We start from the raw sequence: 26787 nt of genomic DNA, 5'->3' as shown, positions 1-26787 counted from the left end.
GTAAATATAAGAAACGCCCTAATCAATTTTATTACGGCAAACATCTGTATAAGTGCGATATGCGTTCACTTTCTATTTTAATTTTTAGTATTACTTCCAATAAAACGTAGCAGAAGTTACGTGTTGTTAGTTGTGGGCAGCTGCTTCTGTTGACATAATTACCCACATTCGTTGGGCTACGGAGCCAAGAGATCATTTGACAGGGCATCTGATCTGATGTTTCATGAAAGTTAAGCAGGGTGTTTCAAACCCATATATACTAGCCGCGTTCTCCAAATAAATATACTGTTCACAACGCTTGCAGTGCCAGTACAACGGAATTTCCTCTGCTACTGGATTTGGAACCATTACGGATAAACACAGTTCTGTAAGCGCATGTTCACTGCTATTGAGTTAGTAGTTATGAAGATCCGATAACAATGTACAAGCGCTCGGTAGTAGAAAGCTGCTTCTCTACGAAATACTTCAATTTCCTTCCTGTATAACAGAAAACATTCTATTAATGTTTCTGGTAGTGAAGTATTTGAATCTAGAGCAGTAGAAGCAACGAAAAAGCGCTGTTGTTATAATTCTATTGATTCGATTTTTTGCAACTAACACTAGCTTTCATCAAAGGTAAAAACCCGCACACATTCGTTTCCAGTCTTCAGCAGTAAATGAGTGTTTACCTTTGCTTTGCATTTCTCTCTCTCACTTTTTATCAGTTGTAGTATCATTGACTAATTTTAGTGTCCTCACGTTTTTATATCTCGTTAATTAAAACTTATAGTATATTCGTGTTCAAATGGGTACCTGTTGCGAAGAACAGAGGGAGATTTGCTATTTGTCTAAATGTAATGGTGAACTATGAGATGACGGCAATAAGAAACTGGCAATAAATAAATAAGTCTGTTACAATCACATCCAGTGTTTGGCTTTTAATATTTTTTGCCCTTCTGCTGTTGTGTTGTCTCAAGTGTCACCTTAGAATACCGGAAAACTTCTCTTGCCTTTGAGTATGACTGACTCGTTTTCTATTTCTATTATTTTTCTTCAATTTTTCTTTTTCTATTATTTGCTCAAGTGGCACTAACTATAAGCTGTGATGATTAGTTACAATTACTCTGGCAGCTTAGTTTCCCAACTGTCTCTCAGTGTTTACTGTACAGCTTCAAACAGCATTACTTATGTAAGTTGATGAGCTGTACACTGAATTAAATAGTTAATATGCTGGTAAATACCCAACCCACAAAACATATTTTTAATGTGTAATATGGGTACTTACAATGTTGTCTGCCACACAAATAGGGATGGGTGTTTCACCACCAGGGTAAGCCACAATGTCAGATCCTGCTGAGACTGCCAGAGAGCACCCCAGCATCTGGTGTAAGGCTGTGCTGTGGCAGTCAATATGTTAAAATGTGTGTTCACACTATTTTATTGTGTTGCTATATTTAACATTATATCAGAAGGTATTGGAAATGATCTCTTATAAGAAAATTTGAGGAGTTCCTTCCTTTAAGTGCATGTAAACAAATGAACTGAAGTATTGATTTTTATAGTTACAGTGTGCAGTTTCAAATGATGTGCTCAGATTTCTGCACATAGAATGTGATATGTTACTTTGGCAAAATTCAGACGTTTAAGCTGTTATTCCAATATCTAATGAGAAATGGAAAATTAACTACAATTTATTGTTACCCATTGGAATGTTTTTTCGACACTTATCTCTAAGTAATCAGATCATCAAAGGTATTGTAGCAAGGGTCTTCTATATCTGTAGTCTGCAAACCATGCAGATGCTATTAGTGGTGCCACTGTCACTTTCCTGTTACATTTACAAATAATTTGTTAAAACAGCTGACAGTATGACTTCTTATGAACTCTAATTTGTCATTTTCTCATTGTTGCTTTGCCAGATGTATGTAGGAGGAAATGATATGCTCTCAGTGCAGTTTGCAGTATTATCACTTAGCATTTCCCCACAAAATGGGGAGAAAAGCATTCCCAAGACTAAGAGTGTAGGCAGAAGTCACTGTATTTGTACCTCCATACTATCGCGAATGATATTCAGACAGCTCAAAGTAATAGAAATAACAGCCTTCATACTTTGTTCTAATGTATGTAAGGGGTGGTGATACATCCTATGTAGTGATGACACTGTTCATGGTTGGAGTATGCTTAGTGGATGAAATGTTAGCCACTCTTCAACCTCACTGAAATTCACACACACATTTGAAACAATGTTATGAACTCACTGTAATATCTCACTGTGCTGCAGAACAGATGGTGCCCTGGTGTTATATTAGCACCTTGATTTATTTAATTTTTTTAGTAAATATTACAGCCCTGAATTGGCTATACCAGAGAATTCTACTAAATCTGAATGCTTAATGTTTTGTATGCATTACCTGAGCCAAACATAGGCTTTTAGTAGCAAAAGGACTTACAACCTCTTTAACACAGTGAATAATTCACCCTTGTCAACATCTGTTACTAATCAGCTTACAATCATTTGATATTATCAATTATTATTTCGATTCAATGCATTCTCGTAATCAAATGGTCACAAACCTGAAAAACTGTGTATAATGGTAATTGACCATATGCTACTTGTCACTGGTTGTATACAGTGAAAATTAACTAATTTTCATTAAATCATGTGAGAAAGTATACAAAACAATCAAAGATAAAAATTACTTAAGAGGTTTTTGTGCATATTTTTAGTACACTTGATATAAATTTCAGTAATTTTGCCTCATATGATACCTGTGCAGTAACTTTTAATCTGGCTAATGTGATGATAAATCATTTTAAATGATTGTAAAGTAACTGGTTGCAATTTCTACCAAATCTACCTCCATTATTGTGCCCAGAATGGAGAAGATAAAAAGAATTGTTGTAATAAAAATGAATTTTTAATATGCCATGTTTTTAAATCTTTCTAAAGAGTACAAAAGAGTTTCTCCTAGCCCCATATGGATTCCTAACACCATACAGACAGTCCTGAAAACTGCGATCTTGAATTTTTAATAGCTATAGAAATACCTGTAAGGTTTAAAACCAGGCATTGAGATGCATGCAACAGAGAATAGCAAGGAGGTGAACTACCCATACTAATCACATATCAGTAAGCAGTGTAATGCATCAATTATGTACTGCATGCGCCCCATAGTTTTCATTTTAAATCTTAGTGTTTCTTCATAGTTACAAAAAATTCATACTCACAAATTTTCAAGACTGTATACCAGGCTAGGCTAAATTACTTAACACTTTTTAATGTTGTACACAAAAAAATTATTTTTATTTAAATAATTATTTCCTGCTTTTGACTCCTGTGTGTAAAATTTTTCAATTAATTTCAAGAACTTTGATGAAACTACAATGTGCAAGTTGTAAATTTCAGGTTCATTTCACTTTTCTTCATGTGAGCCTACAAGTATATTGCTGCCTTCTATTTATATCTCACAAAAAAACCTGTGAAGGTAAAAATTAGAGATTCGAGTTCATAAAGACACTTGCCAACTATAGTTCATCCTGTGCACCATTCACAACTGGAAAAGGAAACTGGGGGTGGGGGGGTGATGGCAAGGTACACATAAAAATTACTCGCCACCACACTCCAGGTATGGAAGTGAGTTAAATTTCATTGTTGTTTAGTTCGGAGCTATGTGGGAAGTTTAAAGTCTCTAGGTCATCAGAGTACTCCCCTCTATACACCAGATGGGAAAGCGAGTTAATATTGTACTGTCATCCAATTTTGAGCTATGTTTAAAATTTAAAGTCTCTAGCTCATTGGGAACTTCGTTTTAAATCCGTTGCTAGATCAAACAAGAAAGTGACGTAATAAAAACATGGTAAAAATTAATTAATGCAAAGTTCTCTTATGCATGTATATCTGACAGAATTACTTACATAGTTTCACAGTCCAGTCCATAAAATACTATTCATACAAATGAAAGTATGTAACAGATCACAGTTTACATAACAGTAGGTACTTTTTTGAGTCTCAAGAGTGTTTGTATGTACTTAGTTTGTTCAATAATATATTGTGTGAAACACTTTGCAATTGATGTGACAACTGTTTTTTACTTTGCTATGCGTCATCTTATGTGGCTATGGTGGTTCAGCACGTAGACAAAACACCTACTTGTGAACCCATATTTTTTCCTAATATGTTGTTTTATAGGCAGTGGTATTAGTCTAAAACAGTGTGTACACAAATTACTTTCCTTGTGCTAGTCTCCTAGTCGGCATCTCTTCTATTTACAAGAAGTGAGCTAATCTCGTATGCTTAATTTATTGGACCTGTGGTGCAAGTTTTGTATCTTAGTAACAATTATACACTAATATAAACTATGAAAGACTGCTCCCAAGCACAGCTAATCCAGTCAGCACTAATGTGACTTTCAGTGTCATGGCATACATCACCCCCTCATTTATGTTAAGAAAGTCCTTTCAGTCCCTGTTGGTACAGCATCCAGCTAATCCATAGTACAGCAACATTAAAACCTTACAAACATAAATATTGGTTTGGTGCACAAGTTCGTAGTGTTTTCCCACGAGTTCAATAGATCTAACAGATGCACATAAAAGAGAATTTAGTCCTCAAGAATATCTTCTCCTTTACTACTTACAACAGTCCAATGCTGGGGAACTTTTTGATTCTGCAGCTGTGGAAATCACATGGTTTTGAGGCAAATAATTCATCGAACAATGTTCGGAATGCATTTTCATCCAGAAAGGAAGTTCCTTGAAGGGTGTTCTCAAGTGGGCACAGAATAACTTCCCAACCCAACTCCTGTAGAGTAATTTTTGTCAGTCTAACAAAATGCTGGTGGGCATTATCATGGAGTAGCATCACTTCAGTCACTGGTCTTGGACTCTGCAAGACATCGTGGTTGTTGACAGTAAATATCAACAGTGGCACAAGTATTTGTACAGAGAGTTGCTGCTTTGTTTAATCTCAACCATTCCTTTCTTTTCCTTATGTTTGCATAAAGACACTATTTCTCATCACCAGTAATGGTAAAGGATAGGAATGGTTGTTGTTGTTGATGATGTTCATGAACCAATTGATGACCAACGAGCAGAGATGCACATATGGCTGCCTGCTGATTTTTGCAGTAAGAGCATGCAGTAGCTATGCACCCATTTTTTAACCTTCACCATTGCATGCAAATGTCACACAGTGGTGGAATGATCACAGTTCATCACATTTATCAGATCTTGAGTATAGTGACATGGATCATTGTGTTAAAACAATAATCATACCCTGAAGGTATTCCTGAATGTGGATAATTGCCAATGCCAAAATGATCCTCCTCATAATGAAAAAACCATTTTCGTGCTGTGCTCTTTCCAATGGCATTTTCTCCTTACACACCACTTAATGTTTCTGGCTGCCTCCACTGCTGTCATCCTTCTACTGATCTCAAATGTCAGAAATGTTCAAATTTCCCCACATAATACATTTTCTAGCACCCACAGATCCACTCACAATCTCGAAATGACTACATGTAAACTCATATAGCCACAACTGCACTCACTATCTCCAAATGACAACATGTAAATGAAAATAGGAACAGTGAACTACAAATAAAAAGACAATTGATAAACAAACCATAGCAACCAGGATACCAACTTTCAAAACAAAACACTACAAACTTGTGCATCAGCTGTTAAAACTTCACAAAGTACCATCACAGAAATCTCAGGTGACTAAACAGCTGAATTGTGAATAACTGTGCCATATGGATTTTGGAGGCCTTGCCGACAACTAAAATAAGAGGTGGAGCCCCTCCACACCCACACCAGCATGATTTCCAACTCAAAAGGTCTAGTGCTATCTCATCCAACATCTGTGCATGGGAATCCCATTGCAAACTTTAGCCCAACAACCTAATAAATGTGCTGTGACTGTTACTAATTCCACATAACATTTCTCCAAACTAGATTACAGTATTATTTCATTTCATTTTGATATTCTCCACTGTGGGCATACCATCTCTACCACTATGTACCTATGACCTGCAACAGCAATTCTCCTCTCAAAATTGGGAACATGTTTATAGAGAAATACAAATATTTATTGTTTATGAGTACATGAACATAACAATGTTTATATTTAATACAAACATTTTTCATAGAGTTTATTATTATGAAGATGTAGGCTAGTTTGATACTCCTATTACATATGTTACGAATATTTATCACAGACCTTGTTTTCTTATTTCCCTTATCTTAATAGTACAAATGAGACAAAAACAAATATGCAAATTTCTGCTAGCCTGTCTTTTTTTCTTAGGTGAGAGACATCAGAAACATAAAATACTGTATCCATAATCCTATTCTACATAATTCACAGTCTTCATATTGAATACTATAGTACAAATGAATAATGCAGTGGTCAAATTTAGTAATTATAGACAAATGTATAAAAGTAGATATAATAGCTGAATATACAATGTACCAATGTTCTTGTCAAATCATGTGGTGATTACGACAAACATGGGATAATAATGAGTGTCATAATCTGTTACAACTGCGTCACTGTATTCATCCTCAGCTAATACAGACAATACAATAAAAACTTTCCTGAAACCATTATTAAAAAATGATTCACAATGCTGTGGCATTGCATAAAATCTTGTTCTCTTGTTGATACATTGCATGTCATTAGAGTCTGCGTTGTAGTATCTTGTGTCACAATTGTATTCTAATGCTTGATCTACATCCTTTTCTAGCACGGGGTGGTACATCTGTCTCTGTAACATAAAATTTAAGTAAGTTATTATTAACAATTAAAGATAATTACATTGAGGGGATCTATTGAACATGTTTCACAAAAAGCAGTGGTCACATCATTGTCTATAGCCACATGACTTTCTCAGCTGTTGGCGAACCAACAAAAAAGTGTTTGGTATGAGATTCCATTGTAGTTTAATCACAAGCACTGTCTTTTCCAGCAAGAAGCTGGGAAACAGCCAGTATGTGCTTAACTAGCTATTCAATGCGAGTAATGGTCAAGCCATTAGAGAAGTGTTAAGACATCCTGCAGAACGGAATCTCATGTGATTAGTTAGTGATTAAGACAAAGGGAGTAAATGCTTCCTACAGCTAGAATGGTTAGAATGTTCATCACTGCCCAAATGCAAGGACTGTGTATGCTGTCACCTACTAATATAAATTAAAAAGAAACATATACTAATGAAGTGAAAATTTCCAATCTTCTTCATTACACAACTGTTTGTGTATGTTGCATTTCGACAATGGTTTGTGTATTTTTATAACTGGGACTCTATTATTTTGCAACCATCATCATGCCTATTAGGATATGCTACACTATGTAATAAATCATTTCCAATAATTACATTCACCCAGGTAACAATTAGTGTTTTGCGCCTGTATGAAACTTCGTCTTGTCTTCCAATGAGAGCTACACTTTGTGTGTTAACAAAGATTCAGTAGTATAGCTTAACTAATATTGTGATTTCTATTTTAATGTGCCATGCAGTGCAGCCCTTCATTCACCAATATTGTCTTGCTCATTAGTAACTGAGTTGCTACCCACTGAAGTGCTGGAATTCTTCCATAGCTGCTGATTGGACTGTTCTTTGAATAAAATCCTCCTGTTACCAAAGAAGTTGTAATTATACTCATACAATCAGTTTTGATTACATTATGAATCAATTTCAAGTGCATTAAGTGATTCTGCTCATTAAGTGGTTATGCTGAACACAGCACACTAATATAAATTGTGTTCAGAATTGCACAGCATGCACTGTCCTGTTAAGACAGTGATGTATTTTGTCCAGTTTTATACACTGTGTTATCTGACAATGACTTCTAGAATAACAACTTGAACTTGCAAATATGGAAGGTGATCATCAAAAGCTCAAATTTTTATTCTAATTTAATGCCATAAGAACACCAAGAGTATTTCACGCAAACCTGAGAATGATTTGTAACTGAATCATACACTATCTGAGTAAAATTGCAACTTATTTAGAAACTGGAGTTTATGATTTTAAGAAAGATAGTTAAGAGTTCATTTATTTACTGTGATACCTACTCTGTGAAGATACATGAAACAGTGAAAAGTGCAGCAGTGTCAGTATAGTGTGCATGGTGTGGCAATGCTGCTTGCTTGCCTTATATAACCCCACAATTGCTGCAACACAGTGTATGCTTTATGCCATGATTAATGAAGTGATGAGTTACTTGAACTTACTGTGTGGCTATTGTGAGCAATTATTTATTTAGCTGTCTACTTTGTGGGTTCCTTCCTTGTTCTATATTTAATGTTCTATAATTTCCACAGGCATATCTTCACACACATTATTTACATAGCTGTGCTACAGTATTACTTAAAGTCACTGCTAAGATATGTATACCAGATCAGTTGTGACAGTAAGAAAAGCATGCATATTTGCTAGTCTTTTTCAGCATTACTGTATGTGTATCACTTCTGTGGCCTTGAACTTTCTCACTCACAAGTGTCAACAACTGAGTAAAAAAAATCAAATGACAACAGACATCAAGTATGCTAAGAACAAACTATGTAAAAGATACCATGCTTTCATTGCAGAATTCACATTAAAACATTGCTTTATTACCAATTCAATTGGTGTTTGGTTTCACGAAGACTACAAAACATGTTATCAGAGATTGAAAAAAATGTTGCTTGGCATCTTACACCTGACACTGAAAAGAATGTTCCTCTAATTCCTAAATTGGCCAGCACTCTACTACCTACTGAATCTAAATTATCTGTAATCTAACAACTTTTCCCAAAATGCAGCAATTCATCAGGGTTCACAAGAATGTGTCTGAGAATATCAAAACTGGCAGACAAATCATCTAAAAGACTTAAGTCCCCTGATATCCACAAACTACTGATAGCAAAAATTTTGATGCATAAAATTATACTCTTTCTTTTCTGTACCATAGAGTAATTCCTATCATCCTAGTTTTGTTTCAGATATACATCTCAAAGAAGGCACCTGTAAACTTAAGCACTGACTTCTTTGCTATTGATAAATAAAATCAAAATTCCCAATTCAAATATATGACAGTCTTGTATATGGAAGAACAGATAATACATTCAGTTGCAATCCAAATAATCAGTTATCTCAAAGATGGTAAACATAAGTATTGCTAACATTTCGACAATTAGATCTAAGTGGGTGCCTGATGACACTTATTATCCACTAATCAAACATGTTAGTGTATCAGTGTGTGGTGCTTTGGTAAATGTGGAATCTACTTTCCTGGATACTTCTGTTGAGTTGCAGACAACACACAGATATTCCACAGACATTTAAATCTTCACTAACACCATATTTCAAGTACATGCAGAAACACAGTGCACCAGTACATGCTTCCTACAACTACTGTAAATTACTGATCCATTATGTTGTACTCCTCCACACCCATTACATTTCGCTTTAGAACTAGTATTTTGAAATAACGAGCATCAGATTTACTCATCCCTCCACACTCAATACGCTGATTCCAGATATGTCCACAAGCAAGATGTGAGACTCCATGCAATACCTTTTAACTTACATTTCAAATATTTTGTATCTTTCAATGCTACTTCATAAAGCTAAACATCAACTTAATATTCTTTTACATTAGGTAAGATAATACATCTTTCTATAATGTTTACAAAGATAATGCACATCTGATAATCACTACTGGTAGTTATCAGACATTTCAAACCGTACTGACTGATAATAATTATTAAAAACCAGACTCTTAAGTCTGGAGGAAAGGTGTATATAAAAATAAATATTTAGAACCCAAACCAAACGTCATCTGTAGCTTCAATTTTTAACGAAATCTGTATTCGAGTTATGTTCATGGCTACATTATGGCACCACTTTTTCCTATAATCATACAATTAACCTCACCTCTAAATGTAATGCACACAACACAGTTCACTTACCTCTACCACAGGTCTTCCCTGTTTCCTAAGATGTTCCTTACGTATAAGGAATCTCCCGTACTGGTATGGGTTTTCAATTACGTCCACTTGAAGAATACTGTACTGATTTCGAAAATGTCTGACTGCCATATCATATGCTTCGCCTTGGGAAACAGTTCGTCTTATGTACCTCCTGCCCTGAAACTCACAACGGCTTGTGGAGGTCCAATAATCTGGAGCATAATTTTGTAAGATGTCGTCTAATAATCTCACTGAAATAAATGTCAAATCGAATAAGTATATGGATGTTGTCGAAAGTGAGAAGACACAAAATGATTTTATCATTTACTCACGCTCAGTAGCCATTGTATTCTCTCCCTTCACGCACTGACCGCTGAAGACCTTCTGCGGCAAGTCTTTGTTGCGCATTCAGCGGGAAACACGATAACGTCTCTTAGTGTTTTAAGTGCTACATTTACAGTTTGTCAATACAGAATTGTTGCTTTCTGCAGATTTTAAGGGTGGAAACAAATTTATTTGTATTATATATCATTATAAAATAAATTGACATTTCGGAACTGTTAAGCTGGATATCGGGTAGGGAAGTCCCTATTTCAGTCGCTGCTTCACGCTTCCACCCGTCGTCGGTAGATGGCGGACCAATCCACAAACTGCAAGTACGTGTCGCCTCGCCAGGCGTACTAGACTGCTGCCGAATAAAAAAGTAATGAACGTTTTGCGTCTTCACAAGTTTACAATCTTGTTACCACACACTAAACAAATAAAGAAAAGTGAATATTAACATAGTTTTATAAATACTGTTATCTAGTCCAAGTATTTCCACTACCGGTACTTCCTTGTTTCTTTTTCTAGGACACGATGGAGGAAGATAGAGGGGACGTCGGAAAAATGGAGAGTCAGGCGCTGTCTGGATACAAGGCTGGTGAGTACGCACTCATAAAGTGGAGGACAAAGCTACAACCGAACTTGTGATCCTATCTTATTGGAGTAACTTCAGGAATGTACAAGGGGGCAGGGAAGGGCAGCTGCAAACACCCCCACCCCCATAGCAAACTGAATATGCAATCTTGCTCTACATACATACATACGAGGGTTGGAACTTAAATAGTGGCAACTATTTATTAACAACCGATACAAAAGAGTTACATGTTTGCACCTGTTACTGTCACCAGCGTCGTGCAGAACCCGTTGCCAGCGATGTGGAAGGCGTAGCATACCGACTGTTCTGTCGATGGTGCGAATGGAGCGGTCTACTGCCCGTCGAATCTCTGGAACAGTTCTGAAGCGAATGCCACGAAGTGGTTCCTTCATCTTCGGAATCAAATCAAAGTTACAAGGACTCAAGTCCAGGGAGTATGGTGGATGGTACAGTACTTCCCAGTCCTATCGATCGAACAGAGCAGCCACAGCTTGTGCTGTATGCACCCGCCGCGCATTGTCGTGCAAATTGATGGGTGGGTTGCCCAAAAAGTGTCGCCGCTTCTTTCGCAAAGCAGGCCGCAGGTGATGCTCCAAAAACGAACAGTAATACTGTGTGTGCATTGTCGGTGTGCCGTGGAGGAACGTAATGCGTTAGGATAACACCATCACAGTCGTACAAGAGAATCACCATAACTTGAGACCGCTCCATTCGCACCATCAACAGAACAGGCTCTGCTAACGGTATGCTACGCCTTCCACATATCTGGCATAGGGTTCTACACAACACTGGTGACTACTTTGAAGGGCAGTAGCAGGTGCAAACATGTAACTCTTTTGTATAGGTTGTGAATAAATACTTGCCACTGTTTAAGTTCCAACCCTCATACATATATAGCAATTTAGTATCAGCTTGAAAGAATGCATAACATGCAATGGGTATTGACTAGTAGCAAGGTGTATCCAGAGCCATTTGTCGTGAAACTAAACTGTGCAACAAAATTAAGGGATCGTGCTTTCGAAACCTCGTAATTATCTCCCATTGCAACGAGTAAGTTTGAAATTTAGCGAAAAGGTGCCTAGAACGTTTGACATGTGTGAAAAAAGGCCACAGGGCAAAAGTTCATGTGAGCTGTAAGGCAGGTTAATGGTGTCACAATGGGAAGGTCACACCTCCATTTACCCACATTTCACCCCTTCTTTTGACGCCTCTCCGATTTAGGTCAGAACCGCCACACCCAGTGTCAAAATGGCCCTGAGCACTAGAGCACTATGGGACTAAACATCTGAGGTCATCAGTTCCCTAGAACTTAGAACTTGTTAAACCTAACTAACCTAAGGACAACACACAAATCCATGTCTGAGGCAGAATTCGAATCTGCGACCGTAGCAGTCGCTCAGTTCCGGACTGAAGCGCCTAGAACCGCTCGGCCACCGCGGCCGGCCACCCAGTGTCGAAATCGTGCTGTTTCGTAATGGTTGGCAAAGGAAAACATTTCAGACACACCGCCGCTGTGAACCGAAACGAAAAGGCCTCAGGGTGTAGCATAGAGGGCGTCAATGAAACTATCCCTGCTATTGGCGTGTTGATTCCGATACATCTCGCGGTCGAAAACGACAGTTCGGTATTTACTGAGCAACAGGGCGACATTCTTGATAAACAGGGCCATTGCTGCCACCCTCCTGGGTGTTTCAACACTACTAACTCCACTTAGCGTGATCTAACTCCTTTGCTGTGCCATACAGGGTGGAATCACTAGGGATCGTTGAAAACCATTCGAAGAAATTTGAACCTGATCCGAAGCAGCAGTGTGTTTTCATCCTGATCTGTCCTTTCTTTTTCGCGCTCTTCTATGGCGTGATGACGGGATTGTTCGATATTGACACATGCCTGAATAAAATAACAATGTGTTGCTCTAAGACCACCCAGTTCGGTAACATCCCCGGTGCCTCCCATGCACCTTTATTGAGCACCTGTCGGGAACTTCGACACCAATTCACTTTGCTGCTGCTCTATCACCTGAAGGTAGGCAAACTCCACCCAAGCGTGTCGAAGGGGGTTGCCTAACTCTCCAGCTCAGTCCTCTACAGATTATGTGCATCAAACGTTTCATGCGGTCCTCCTCTACTTCCATTTAGGCGCGTTTAAAGGCAAATACTACAGCATTACGATTGCGCCAAAGTAGTATAATAATAATGAGACAAACATGAGTCGTTATTATTTCTAATTGTGTCAAAGATCAGAACAAGAAGTTACGAATAATTGATACACACGTTCATTCTGAGGCTCATTGCATTTCACCTTCTGAACATTCTGAAGCTCCTCATATCGCATTCGAGAGAGCGGCTGTTCAGATTACCGTCAGGCCATCCTGATGTAGATTCCTTAAGTTGCCTAGATCGCTTACGGAAAATGCTGGCATGGCAACTTTGAGGGACACGTATCATTTCCTGCCCTATGCTTGTCCAACTCTTTCTTATGCTTTGACTCTAATAACCGACATGTGTTGAACCCTAATACGTACACTGTCAATTCACATTAATGTGACCACCTGTCAAAAGCATGAATAACCACCGTTTGCAGCGCAGATCGCTGCGAGGTGTGCAGGAAGTGTGTCAGTGAGGTTCTTTAATGTGCCGACAGGGATGTGGAGCCGTGCCGTGGCCAGCTGCGATAGTTTTCTTGATTAAGGATCCGTGGCATGAACAGCCAGATCGAGATGGTACCACAGATTCTGGATTGGGGGATTCGTTGTGGCCAGGGGAGTACAGTAAACTCATCTTGGTGCTCTTCGAACCACGCATGTGCACTGCGACCTGTGTGACTCGTTGCATTGTCCTGCTGGTAGATGCCATTGTACTGGGGGAAAAGCAAACTGCATGTAGGCACGGGCACGATCCCCCAAAGATAATTGCGTATTTATGTTGATCCATTGTGCCTTCCAGAATGACCAGATCACTCAGGGAATGCCACTAAAACATTCTCCAGATAATTAACGCTCCTTGTTCCGGTCTGTACCCTTCCGATGTTGGTTGCGGGGTCTCGGCCATCTACATCCATACTCCGCAAGCCACCTGACGTTGTGAGGCGGAGGTTACCTTGAGTACCTCTATCGGTCCATCTGTCCCATCTACATTTATACTCCGCAAGCCACCCAACGGTGTGTGGCGGAGGGCACTTTACGTGCCACTGTCATTATCTCCCTTTTCTGTTCCAGTCGCGTATTGTTCGCGGGAAGAACGATTGTCTGAAAGCCTCCGTGCGCGCTCGAATCTCTCTAATTTTACATTCGTGATCTCCTCGGGAGGTATAAGTAGGGGGAAGCAATATATTCGATACCTCATCCAGAAACGCACCCTCTCGAAACCTGGCGAGCAAGCTACACCTCGACGCAGAGCGTCTCTCTTGCAGAGTCTGCCACTTGAGTTTGCTAAACATCTCCGTAACGCTATCACGGTTACCAAATAACCCTGTGACGAAACGCGCCGCTCTTCTTTGGATCTTCTCTATCTCCTCCGTCAACCCGATCTCGTACGGATCCCACACTGATGAGCAATACTCAAGTATACGTCGAACGAGTGTTTTGTAAGCCACCTCCTTTGTTGATGGACTACATTTTCTAAGGACTCTCCCAATGAATCTCAACCTGGTACCCGCTTTACCAACAATTAATTTTACATGATCATTCCACTTCAAATCGTTCCGCACGCATACTCCCAGATATTTTACAGAAGTAACTGCTACCAGTGTTTGTTCCGCTATCATATAATCATACAATAAAGGATCCTTCTTTCTATGTATTCTCAGTACATACCATTGGTCTATGTTAAGGGTCAGTTGCCACTCCCTGCATCAAGTGAGTATCCGCTGCAGATCTTCCTGCATTTCGCTACAATTTTCTAATGCTGCAACTTCTCTGTATACTACAGCATCAGCCCCGAAAAGCCGCATGCGACTTCCGACACTATGTACTAGGTCATTTATATATATTGTGAAAAGCAATGGTCCCATAACACTCCCCTGTGGCACGCCAGAGGTTACTATAACGTCTGTAGACGTCTCTCCATTGATAACAACATGCTGTGTTCTGTTTGCTAAAAACTCTTCAATCCAGCCACACAGCTGGTCTGATATTCCGTAGGCTCTTACTTTGTTTATCAGGCGACAGTGCGGAACTGTATCGAACGCCTTCAAGAAGTCAAGGAAAATAGCATCTACCTGGAATCCTGTATCTAATATTTTCTGGGTCTCATGAACAAATAAAGCGAGTTGGGTCTCACACGATCGCTGTTTCCGGAATCCATGTCGATTCCTACAGAGTAGATTCTGGGTTTCTAAAAACGACATGGTACTCCAGCAAAAAACATGTTCTAAAATTCTACAACAGATCGACGTCAGAGATATAGGTCTATAGTTTTGCACATCTGCTCGACGACCCTTCTTGAAGACTGGGACTACCTGTGCTCTTTTCCAATCGTTTGGAACCTTCCGTTCCTCTAGAGACTTGCGGTACACGGCTGTGTAGAATCGAATTGGTATCCCGTCAGGTCCAGTGGACTTTCCTCTCTTGAGTGATACCAGTTGCTTTTCTATTCTTTGGACACTTATTTCGATGTCAGCCATTTTTTTCGTTTGTGCGATGATTTAGAGAAGGAACTGCAGTGCGGTCTTCTTCTGTGAAACAGCTTTGGAAAAAGGTGTTTAGTATTTCAGTTTTACGCGTGTCTGTTTCGAGCCACTGGAGCATGAAACGTCATTTCTATGAAAAGGCCATCTATCGTCATTCAGTGGACGTCCAGTTGTGGTAACTTCGTGCAAATTCCTTCGTCGCTGATGAACATTTGTCAGCACGGGTACACGAACCAGGTGCCTGCCTCGGAAGCCTATACACAGCAGCGTTCGCCGAACGGTCACTGAGAGGACACAGTTGGTAGCCCCGTGGTTCGTCTGGGCGGTCAGTTGCACGTCTGTTCGCCTCCGCAGTCTCCGTTCAGCCTGTCATTTACGACCCGTGGTGCACCACAGTTGTCTCGGCGCCAGGTTTGGACAGCGGCATTTTGCCATGCACGGTACACCTTAACCAGCGCAGCACGCCAACAGTTTACAAACTTAGCCGTTTCGGAAACGATTTCGCTCTTGGCCCGAAGGCAAATGATCATGTCCTTTTGGACGTTAGATAAATCGCTCCGTCCCCGCATTAGGACAACGACTGCATTCAGAATGAGATTTTCACTCTGCAGCGGAGTGTGCGCTGATACGAAACTTCCTGGCAGATTAAAACTGTGTGCCCGACCGAGACTAGAACTCGGGACTTTTGCCTTTCGCGGACAAGTGCTCTACCATATGAGCCGAAGCACGACTCACGCCCGGTCTCACAGCTTTACTTCAACCAGTGAAAGAAAGGACATTGCCGAGACATGGCTTAGCCAAGCCTGGGGGATGTTTCCAGAATGAGATTTTCACTCTGCAGCGGAATGTGCGCTGATATGAAACATCCCCCAGGCTGTGGCTAAGCCATGTCTCCGCAATATCCTTTCTTTCAGGAGTGCTAGTTCTGTAAGGTTCGCAGGACAGCTTCTGTAAAGTTTGGACGGTAAGAGACGAGATACTGGCAGAAGTAAGGCTATGAGGACGGGGCGTGAGTCGTGCTTGGGTAGCTCAGTTGGTAGAGCACTTGCCCGCGAAAGGCAAAGGTCCCGAGTTCGAGTCGCGGTTCGACACAGTTTAAATCTGCCAGGAAGTTTCAACGACTGCATTGTTTTCTGCGCCTCCCCCCCCCCCCCTCTCCCTGATACACTAGTGCCGCCACCTACCGTCTGTAAGTGGTCACTGTATGTTGACGTCGAACATAGGCGGTGTTCACATTAATGTGACTGGGCCGTGTTTATACATATATGTATCCACTTCGGCGTTAAATTAATCATCAGTGTGTTTGTAAAGTATGGTGCAGTGGTAAGAAATTGGGCACTACTTACCAGAAAGTTATGCTAAGCAGCTAATGAGAACTCGTGAAGGTAACATGTCAGATCTCCGGGTCATGAACAGACCCGAACTTTTCGACTCAGGATACAACAGAGAATCAATGATCGTAAGTTGCAATATGACTTAATACTGTGTAAATACGAATGTAAAGAAAGTTTGGAAGATATTTCGGCTTAACAGGAGAGAAAAGAAACCGACTTTACATTACCTGAGCGATCGACATGCGAATTTCATCTCCAGCACTGCCAATATTGAGGATCGATGGACAAAGTTAAAGAGTACTGTACAATATACTTTAGACGGGTATGCGTAGAGCTGATTTGCGAGGCACGTGAAAGACCCGCCGTGGTTCGACAGCCGTGTTAGAAAGCTGCTACGAAAGCAAAGAGAGTTCACAGTAAATCTATTAGCCAAGGCTTCACAGAGAAATAAAAACTGAACGGAACCATAATTAGCGGAACGAGAATCACGCATGAAGCGCTCAACGGATTCGAAAGTAAAATTCTATCTGTAGACTTGACAGAAAATCTGAAAAAGTTTTGCTCTTGGGTTAACACAGTCATCAATACTCCGCAAGCCACCTGACGGTGTGTGGTGGAGGGTATTTCTGGTGCCACTGTGTGATCCCCTCCTCCGTGTTTCACTCGTGGATGGCGCGTGGGAAAATGATTGGGAGTAAGCCTCTGTATTACTTTCTCGGATTTTCTCATGGTGGTCATTCGCGACAGGTATATGTGAGAAATCAATGTGCTGTGCTCGGAAAATCTCTCTCTCCGTTCGAACAGGTTTCGGAAGGCCCGGCTGTTCAGACTGTCATCCTCAGTCTACAGATGTCATTGGATGTGGGGTCAGCACACCCCTCTCCCGGCCTTTGTCAGTTTTCGTGACCGAAGCCGCTACTTCTCAATCAAGTAGCTCCTCAGTTTGCCTCACAAGGGCTGAGTGAACCCCGCTTGGCAAGAGCGATCGGCAGATCGGACGGTCACCCATCAAAGTGCTAGCCAAGCCCGACAGTGCTTAACTTCGGTAATCTGGCAGGAACCGGTGTTACTGCTGCGGCAATACCGTTGGCTCTTCCCGGAAAATACTCCTTCTAAATTACAGTTGTAACCCTCTTCGTGATGCACAACGCTTCTCTTTGCGTCTGCCACTGGGGATTCTTGAACAGCTCGCTCACGCGCCGACTGAACGATCTCGTGACGAAACGCGCCGCTCTTCGGTATGCATCTTTTCTATCTCTTTTATCAGTTGTTCTTGGTTAGGTCCCAGATTGATGAACAATACTAAAGAATCAGTGGAACAGGCGCCTTGTAAGCCACTTCATTTGTGGCTGAGTTACATTTCCTTAAATTCTTCCTACGAATTTCAGCCTTTTTTTGGGAGATGCAGCCACCGCTTCCGTACGTTTCCGTGCGCAGCGGTGTAACCCCGACCGAAGTATCTGGTTCAAGATATAGGTCAATGGCTGATGGACCCCAGGCGGAAAGCTCTTCAGCAGGTGATTGTTGATCCCATTACGGACTCCTGGTGTTCAGAGACAGGAGTTGCGCTGCTGCTTCTTCCTCTACGATCAGTTGAATGACGGCTTCTTCTGCCCTATATGCCAGGATGGTGGTTCTTTGACCCTGCGGATGTGATTCTCGTCCACGGCATCTGTCGCCGGCGTGAAGATGACCGCAAATGTGTCGGCCAGCTTTCTGGCCTCGGCATCTGGCTCACTGGCCGACCTGCAGCGACGGGATGCGCTGCCGGCAATGCGGAAGCATTTTACAACTTTCCAGCCGCTGCCGTCGTCAGGGTTGAGCGTGGACACAGTGTCTGCCCAGACCTGGTTCCTGTGCTCCTCCCGCCTCATGCGGTTAACGCGGCGTTTCATATCTGGTTTGGTGGAATGGCGTGTTGTTCTCGGTGATCGCTCCAGTATGTAGGGCGGGAGTCGCCGTGAAAAATCTCGTTGCCGTTGTGGATACCTCGGAGCGTCTGTGTCTACTACCCGAAGTGTTCTGCAGTGAGAAAGGCCAGTGCTGCGTCGGCCGCCACGTTGATCGAGGTCAGGTACGCCTTCGAGGACCTGCGCTCAGAAGCGCTCGTTCTCTATGTTTCGCTGCTTTTAGGTGGCCGCGTCCATTACGTCCGTGTCGAAAATGACAGGGACGTGATCCGATGACAGCACGTTTCGCGTCGTGACGGACATGAATTGCGCACCTCCCTTCAGGAGAGCTGTGTCGAGCACGTGCAGGAGGCCTCTGCTGGGAAAGCAGTTGGGGTCGAATGGCCTAAGGATGACAGCGCCGTTTGTTTGTACGGCGTGAAAAACACCACGACCACTGGTGTTGGTATCGCGAGACGTCCTCCCCTCCCCTCCCCTTCGTGGCTGGCAGGACGTCGAAGTTGTTAATGGGACTTTAAAATCGTAATGTTTCTTCTTTCGTTGTGGAATAGGCGGAGAGAGCCCGTGAACTGTTGTCAAAACAGTAACGATTATATCCCGCGCCCCTGGCACAATTCGCAAACCTGCACTCCCCCTCCCCTCACCTCTACCAGCTCGCGAAGCAACTTTTCTGTAGTTTTTTTTTCTGCAGTTTTAGAAAATTTTGTGCACTGCCTGACAAAAAAAGGGAAGCGCCCAGAGGGGCAGAATGAAACGAAATGAAACTTTACGATTTGAGAGGATATGTGATGTTACTTCAACGATTACGAAATCGAATCACAAATTTGCAAAGAACTTGGCAGTATGAGGTCACTTAACGGTATGAAGCTGTGCCACCTCTTGCCTGGATGCAGGCACTTCGCTTCGGAAGGATGTAATAAGCCGTTGTATTCTCTCGTGAGACAAACTGGCCCTCAACTGTTGTAATTAGTCCTTGATATCCTGGATACTGCCACTGGGACGGAGTTGTCTGTGTCTTTCGGTGACCGCGGGAGTAGCTCAACATCACGCAGACAGTTCGTAGAGATACGTGCCATGTGTGGACGAGCACTGTCGAAAGGTAACAACGTAGGCAGGATGTCCGTGACGTACCGTTGTGGCATCAGAGTTCCCTCAGTCACTAGAGGTAGGGATGGGCTGTGACCGCGCTCGAGAAACGACGCGAAGGCAATTTCTCGAGAATGTCTAAGGTACGCTCGAGAAGTTGACAGTGCTGCGCTCTCTGAGAAATTGCGCAAACCTTCAGTACACGAAGCACTGAGCCGCAGCGGTCGTACTCGTACGTACGTGCAAGGAAAACTTTGAAATTCTATGATTGATATCAACTGTACTACCGTTAATAATGTGTACTGAAGTATTAGAATATGTCTCATAAGACAAAAATCATAGAATTGTTGTTTAAAACAAAGCACAGAATTCGCATGAAACAGAAGTTTTATTCTTACAAAATAAATTACCTTGTACTTTCTGCATGTATGCATGCTTTCTTAAACGTAAAAGAGAAGTGCTATAACCTTTTATATACAGAAACTGCGCACATGCGTTTACTTACTGAAGAAAGAAAGGAAACAAAAGTTGTTCAGCAGAAGGCATTTTTACATCCCATTGCTGCACTGCCGTCGATTTTTGTTTAGAAATATTATTTTATTAACCAATTGGCCTTTTACTGTGCTTCTGTGTTTGTAAGTAGTCCTGTTTTCGAAAATATTCTTTCACTGGGAACAGAAGTTGCAGGTATTGCAAGATATTTTTTTGCCACGACAGCTAGACCTGGGTAACTGTTTTCATTTTTTTTCAGTAGTGTAAAGGATTATCCGTGCGTTGTAGGTACGGTCCTTCCAAATATCGTTGTACCTCCAGGTCTATGCTATCACAACCGCTTTTCATTAGATTTTTATTGGCAACCTCTTCATCGAAAGAAGTCCATAAGGAACTACTGGCGTTTTGTACGAAATGGTACTCGTGGCTAGTGTCGTTAGCAGCCGAGTGAGTAGATCGTACGGTCTCTACCACGTTTGTGCAGTCCGCAATTAGGCTTGCCACGGCATGTTTTGAATGAATGGGATTCGTAAATGGTAACGTTTTGAATCTTGGGTCGAGAACTGTGGAAACGGCATGTACTTTGTTTGTTTCTATTAATCCTAGCCGGGCTATTAGTAAGTTGTGCAGATGGTGCTGTATCTCTTGCGCTGTCGTGGTAGCCCACTTCCCATTGCATACTGTTAGGATTAGCTGTCTGATTATTGGAATAGCTTTCGAAAGAGAGGTATAGTTTTCAGTTGAGATTTCACTTGTTACCACTTCGAATGGCTCCAGTGCACATAAAAATTCGCTCAAAATTAGCCACTCGTCAGCTGTGAGGTTCTCTGCACCTGAATACAAAGATGATAAACAGGCTGCGATGCATTCATTTTGCTCCACTAGACGTTGCAGCATATAAAATGTACTGTTCCATTGGGTTTCGGTTTCCTGAATCAATTTATGAACAGGTTTTTTTCATTAGATCCTGGATCTCGTGGAGTTTTTCATTAGCATTGCAACTTGTTTTAAAATAGCTAACAACTTTTCTGGGTTTTTCCCGCATTATGCAGAGCTCACTGTTGCTTTTCAAAGAACTTTTCACAACTAAATTGATGGTGTGTGCTAAACAAGGCACATGTTGCATATCTATGTTGCCACTGTGAATAAATTGTACGATTGCCGTCATGTTACTGGCGTTGTCAGTTGTGATGCTTACAACTTTGTTTTCAATGCTACATTTTGAAATCACGTTATCTAACTCCTCACTAATATTTAGCGCTGTATGCTTTTCCGGGAAACGGAATGTCTCGAGAGCTATAGCTTTCAGGCACCAATTAGTGATAATGAAATGACCAGGTACAGCAATATATTCCTCACTATTGAGTGAGGTCCAAATATCGGTCGTTAAAGAAACACAAGTAGAGTCTTCCACGGCCAAGTTTACAGCCTCTTTCTTTTTATGGTAATCGCCCTCAATCATGCGGCGCAACTTTTTTTCGATTTAGTATCGAGTTCAAATGGTTCAAATGGCTCTGAGTACTATGGGACTTAACAGCGGAGGTCATCAGTCCCCTAGAACTTAGAACTACTTAAACCTAACTAACCTAAGGACATCACACACATCCATGCCCGAGGCAGGATTCGAACCTGCGACCGTAGCGGTCGCGCGGTTCCAGACTGAAGCGCCTAGAACCGCTCGGCCACACCGACCGGCTGGTACCGAGTATTGTGGGTCCAACAGTGAAACAAAACGTCGAAAACCAGTGTCCTGGACGACTGAAAGCAGTTGAAAATCGTCTGTTATCATGGCCACTAGTGCTTCATCTAGCTGCTGTTGCCGTTTACTTCCCTCTATGAAGAGAAACGTAAGATTTAGATCAGTGCTCCTGCAAGGGGATACGTTATGCTCGACAACTAGGCCAATAAAATTACATATCGTATCGTGCAAAAGCTGGGATAGTATAGGTTTGATTTTGGGGTATGTTGTATGTTGTCGGAGTACGATTAAAAAATCAATGTTTTTTAAGCGTGCGGACCGCTTCGGACACTATCCGAACTTTTGCACGGAATTCACTTTTTGTACCGTACGTACCTGGATATTTTGTCTGCCTCGCGCTATTGGAAGAATGAGCTTCTGTATACACGGACGTCGCTGTTTTATTGCTCGATAAATTGTGCAGTTTAAGATGTCTAATCATGCCCTGTGTATTTTTTGACACATTACGGAGATTTTTACGACAAATCTAGCAAGTAACGTTGTCTCCATCCTCTGTAAAGTATTACCAGCACCATGATGTTCGTTTTCGAGTGTCCATATTGATTTGAATAACAGCTTTACTCGAATGAAACCTGAGACATACTAGTTACGAGCACAGCGAGGGTGTTTGTCTAGCGGCGGCATTCAATTCATAAAACAGCAGCGGCGCGGCGTATGTTGTCGCCGTGGCACACGCCGCCGAGCCGTTTCTCGTGAGCTTTTCGAGAACTGCTTGAGAACTAGAGGCTGGAGGAATTCTCGGTGAGCTCGAGTCGCCGCGTCTCGCCATCCCATCAATGAGTCTACAGGCCGAGACCTGAAGTCATACCCGATGGCTCCCTACTCCATAACGTCGACACATTAAGTTCACTTCATCAAACTCATGTGTCAAATCATTATGACGTATTGGCGGTGTATCGACTTTTCACCTTTCGTGATCATTCGAGACGCTAGTGTAGTAGCCATCCGAACAGACGAATTAAAGGAGTAGTTTATTAAGTCTGCAATTTGTTTATCAGTGCAAATAACATTCTCCAAAGTAGACGAGGGTAGAGTACAGAGGAAGGCCGGCCGGGGTGGCCAAGCGGTTCTAGGCGCTACAGTCTGGAGCCGCGCGACCACTACGGTCGCAGGTACGAATCCTGCTTCGGGCATGGATGTGTGTGATGTCCTTAGGTTAGTTAGGTTTAAGTAGTTCTAGGGACTGATGACCTCAGAAGTTAAGTCCCATTGTGCTCAGAGCCATTTGAACCATTAGAGTACGGAGGAAGTATGTGCATTAGCTTGTTTTGACGTGTCCGATATCTGAAAACAACATAGTGTGGCGGCATGTCTGATTTTGGCCCGATCTTGATAGAAAATAATACAGATGCTAATATTAATATCGTTGCAGTGCAGGGGGGAAGGAAGGTGCCAGTCTGATTTATTTGCTCTGAGATGCTAGGGAGGTCAATAGTCACCCCATAATGAAAAGTTAACTTCTCATTTAATTTCTGTGATCATCGTGTACGTGATGAGCACTGCGTTTCCGTGAAAAATAGGTGACAAAAGAGCCATTCTTCCTTAAATACTAGTTTCGAAGGACTACACTAAGCTGACAATATTTGAAAATGGTTCTTTATATCAGTAAAATACAAACTTCTGTTAACATGTCTCATTTGACAATTACTTTCTAAACATTTTGAAATTTGCTCTGTACGTTTCTTGCAGTAGCATACGATGTTGAACACTAGATTGAAGAATTCTATACACGTTCACTGTCTAGTAAAATGGCATGAAGATATTAAATTACTTGGAAAAATAGTGTCGACGGCATGCTATGACATTCAGATTCTAACAGCAGTACAGCATTTTTGTGTCAGGACATACTGCTTTGCTTACGTACATTGTCATTAGTCATGTCCTAAATTTTCAGGATTGTGAAAAATAACCAAACTACCTTCGTAATGCAGAAATGAGTAATACATATGATAATAAGAAATGGCAAATGCCATTGCTTAAAAGACATAAATTTTCACTTACTTTTGAATGGAATTTAAACAACAATATTGATAACTACGTTAAAAATAACACAGTACCTAGTCCTAAATGAGGACAAACTTTACACATCTTCAATGAAAAGCAGTTAGTCGTAACTTAAACCTGTTAGCAATAAAGTACAAATTTTTACAAAATGTAGATTCTACTAACGAATATACACTCCTGGAAATTGAAATAAGAACACCGTGAATTCATTGTCCCAGGAAGGGGAAACTTTATTGACACATTCCTGGGGTCAGATACATCACATGATCACACTGACAGAACCACAGGCACATAGACACAGGCAACAGAGCATGCACAATGTCGCCACTAGTACAGTGTATATCCACCTTTCGCAGCAATGCAGGCTGCTATTCTCCCATGGAGACGATCGTAGAGATGCTGGATGTAGTCCTGTGGAACGGCTTGCCATGCCATTTCCACCTGGCGCCTCAGTTGGACCAGCGTTCGTGCTGGACGTGCAGACTGCGTGAGACGACGCTCCATCCAGTCCCAAACATGCTCAATGGGGGACAGATCCGGAGATCTTGCTAGCCAGGGTAGTTGACTTACACCTTCTAGAGCACGTTGGGTGGCACGGGATACATGCGGACGTGCATTGTCCTGTGGGAACATCAAGTTCCCTTGCCGGTCTAGGAATGGTAGAACGATGGGTTCGATGACGGTTTGGATGTAGCGTGCACTATTCAGTGTCCCCTCGACGATCACCAGAGGTGTACGGCCAGTGTAGGAGATCGCTCCCCACACCATGATGCCGGGTGTTGGCCCTGTGTGCCTCGGTCGTATGCAGTCCTGATTGTGGCGCTCACCTGCACGGCGCCAAACACGCATACGACCATCATTGGCACCAAGGCAGAAGCGACTCTCATCGCTGAAGACAAGTCTCCATTCGCCCCTCCATTCACGCCTGTCGCGACACCACTGGAGGCGGGCTGCACGATGTTGGGGCGTGAGCGGAAGACGGCCTAACGGTGTGCGGGACCGTAGCCCAGCTTCATGGAGACGGTTGCGAATGGTCCTCGCCGATACCCCAGGAGAAATAGTGCCCCTAATTTGCTGGGAAGTGGCGGTGCGGTCCCCTACGGCACTGCGTAGGATCCTACGGTCTTGGCGTGCATTCGTTCGTCGCTGCGGTCCAGTCCCAGGTCGACGGGCACGTGCACCTTTCGCCGACCACTGGCGACAACATCGATGTACTGTGGAGACCTCACGCCCCACGTGTTGAGCAATTCGGCGGTACGTCCACCCGGCCTCCCGCATGCCCACTATACGCCCTCGCTCAAAGTCCGTCAACTGCACATACGGTTCACGTCCACGCTGTCGCGGCATGCTACCAGCGTTAAAGACTGCGATGGAGCTCCGTATGCCACGGCAAACTGGCTGACACTGACGGCGGCGGTGCACAAATGCTGCGCAGCTAGCGCCATTCGACGACCAACACCGCGGTTCCTGGTGTGTCCGTTGTGCCGTGCGTGTGATCATTGCTTGTACAGCCCTCTCGCAGTGTCCGGAGCAAGTATGGTGGGTCTGACACACCGGTGTCAATGTGTTCTTTTTTCCATTTCCAGGAGTGTATTTATTAATATCCAGCTAATTTTGTTTCTAGTTATGGCGAAAAACAGATTTACTGTGACATTGTGTTGTTTTCGGCTGTGGGACACGTCAAAATACGCTACTGCACATACTCGCTGTGTAGTTTTGTTTCTGTAGTTTGCCCTCCATGGCACAACGTAGCGAAATTTTCGGGTAAAGGAAAGAAAACAGGTTCCCTCTAGGTTCCTGTATTGGACTTAGCGACACTTAAGCGACTGGGCCACAATGACATTGCGTTGCATGTGGCTATTTAAACTATACTTACCCCGTTGTTAGGTCCTTTTCGTAAAATTGGTAGGTTATCGCTTTAAAAGAAAGAAAAGGTAGCAACTGCTTTCAAAAGTACCATGAATTGAAGATATAATTGGTTAATGCTTTAACTCGTCTGCAAGAATGGCTACCGCAGGTCAGCGTCTCTAAAGATTACGAAGTCTAATTAGAGGATTTATATACAGCAACTTCGGTTGCACACAGTTTTTGTCAGTTGACAATGGTTTCGATTGCACTAGGGCAGTCTTCATCAGAATAAAAAGTTACATGGAATACCTTAACAATATAATGACATGGCTTGAAATAAAATACACTTGATAGGCTTACTTCCATAAATTATGAACAAACAGAACGTACTTCAATGTAATCACACCATGGTTAAAACCGTCTGAGCAAAAATGCTCTCGCCAAAGAGAAATGTCATAGAAATAAAAATTAAAATATAAAGTAACATGATTGTCAACTAGATAAAATACTCCAAGGAATATAATGACAGCCGCAAGGTCGCTTAGGACCAAGAGCGGCATAACACAGCCGCTACCGTCACACTAAACGGCTAACACGCCAAGGCAGCTACTAGGTGGAACGAAAACAGGAAAACAGATTCACGCCATCTAACAGGAAGTAATCGAATTACAGACAACTTAAGAGCAAGTGAGGCATTGCAAGGACAATTTTAAACATTACTGGTAACAAACAGGAACTAGTGTACGAAAGTTACAACATAACGTAACAATCTTTTTTTACAAAAGAAAATACAGTTCATTTACTATACAGAGAAAACATAGTATTGGAAGGAAAAACGATGTTTAGGAGACTACATCGACGAGAGTATCGCCATT

General features: G+C 42.0%; 2 protein-coding genes and 1 long non-coding RNA gene across 7 annotated transcripts in view; 1 reads left to right on the top strand and 2 right to left on the bottom strand.

The window, feature by feature from the left end:
- The window catches only part of LOC126299589 (band 7 protein AGAP004871-like), a 260008-nt gene that overhangs the window by 23 nt on the left and 233198 nt on the right, over positions 1-26787 (top strand). For 2 of the 5 annotated variants that reach the window (XM_049991606.1, XM_049991607.1), the window contains exons 1-2: positions 1085-1168; positions 10784-10853. In XM_049991606.1, coding sequence (XP_049847563.1) covers positions 1085-1168; positions 10784-10853 — 154 coding nt within the window. Of the gene's footprint in view, positions 1-2; positions 368-528; positions 616-1084; positions 1169-10783; positions 10854-26787 lie in introns of those variants that run through there. The other 3 variants (XM_049991609.1, XM_049991610.1, XM_049991611.1) reach the window with 3 other exon arrangements.
- On the bottom strand, positions 196-2903 carry LOC126299592 (uncharacterized). The gene is made up of 2 exons (XR_007552828.1): positions 632-2903; positions 196-593 (listed from the first exon to the last, which is right to left on the bottom strand). It is a non-coding gene; the product is annotated as an uncharacterized LOC126299592 (long non-coding RNA).
- LOC126299591 (uncharacterized) lies at positions 6038-10576 on the bottom strand. Its single transcript, XM_049991612.1, has 3 exons — positions 10264-10576; positions 9932-10182; positions 6038-6746 (listed from the first exon to the last, which is right to left on the bottom strand). Exons 1-3 carry the CDS (start codon positions 10337-10339, stop codon positions 6468-6470), a joined length of 606 nt encoding a protein of 201 aa, XP_049847569.1. The 5' UTR covers positions 10340-10576; the 3' UTR covers positions 6038-6467.

This window comes from Schistocerca gregaria, chromosome X (genome assembly GCF_023897955.1).
Source record: "Schistocerca gregaria isolate iqSchGreg1 chromosome X, iqSchGreg1.2, whole genome shotgun sequence".
In the NCBI taxonomy this organism is placed as follows: Eukaryota; Metazoa; Arthropoda; class Insecta; order Orthoptera; family Acrididae; genus Schistocerca; species Schistocerca gregaria.
This window is presented reverse-complemented; position numbering and strand designations above follow the sequence as displayed.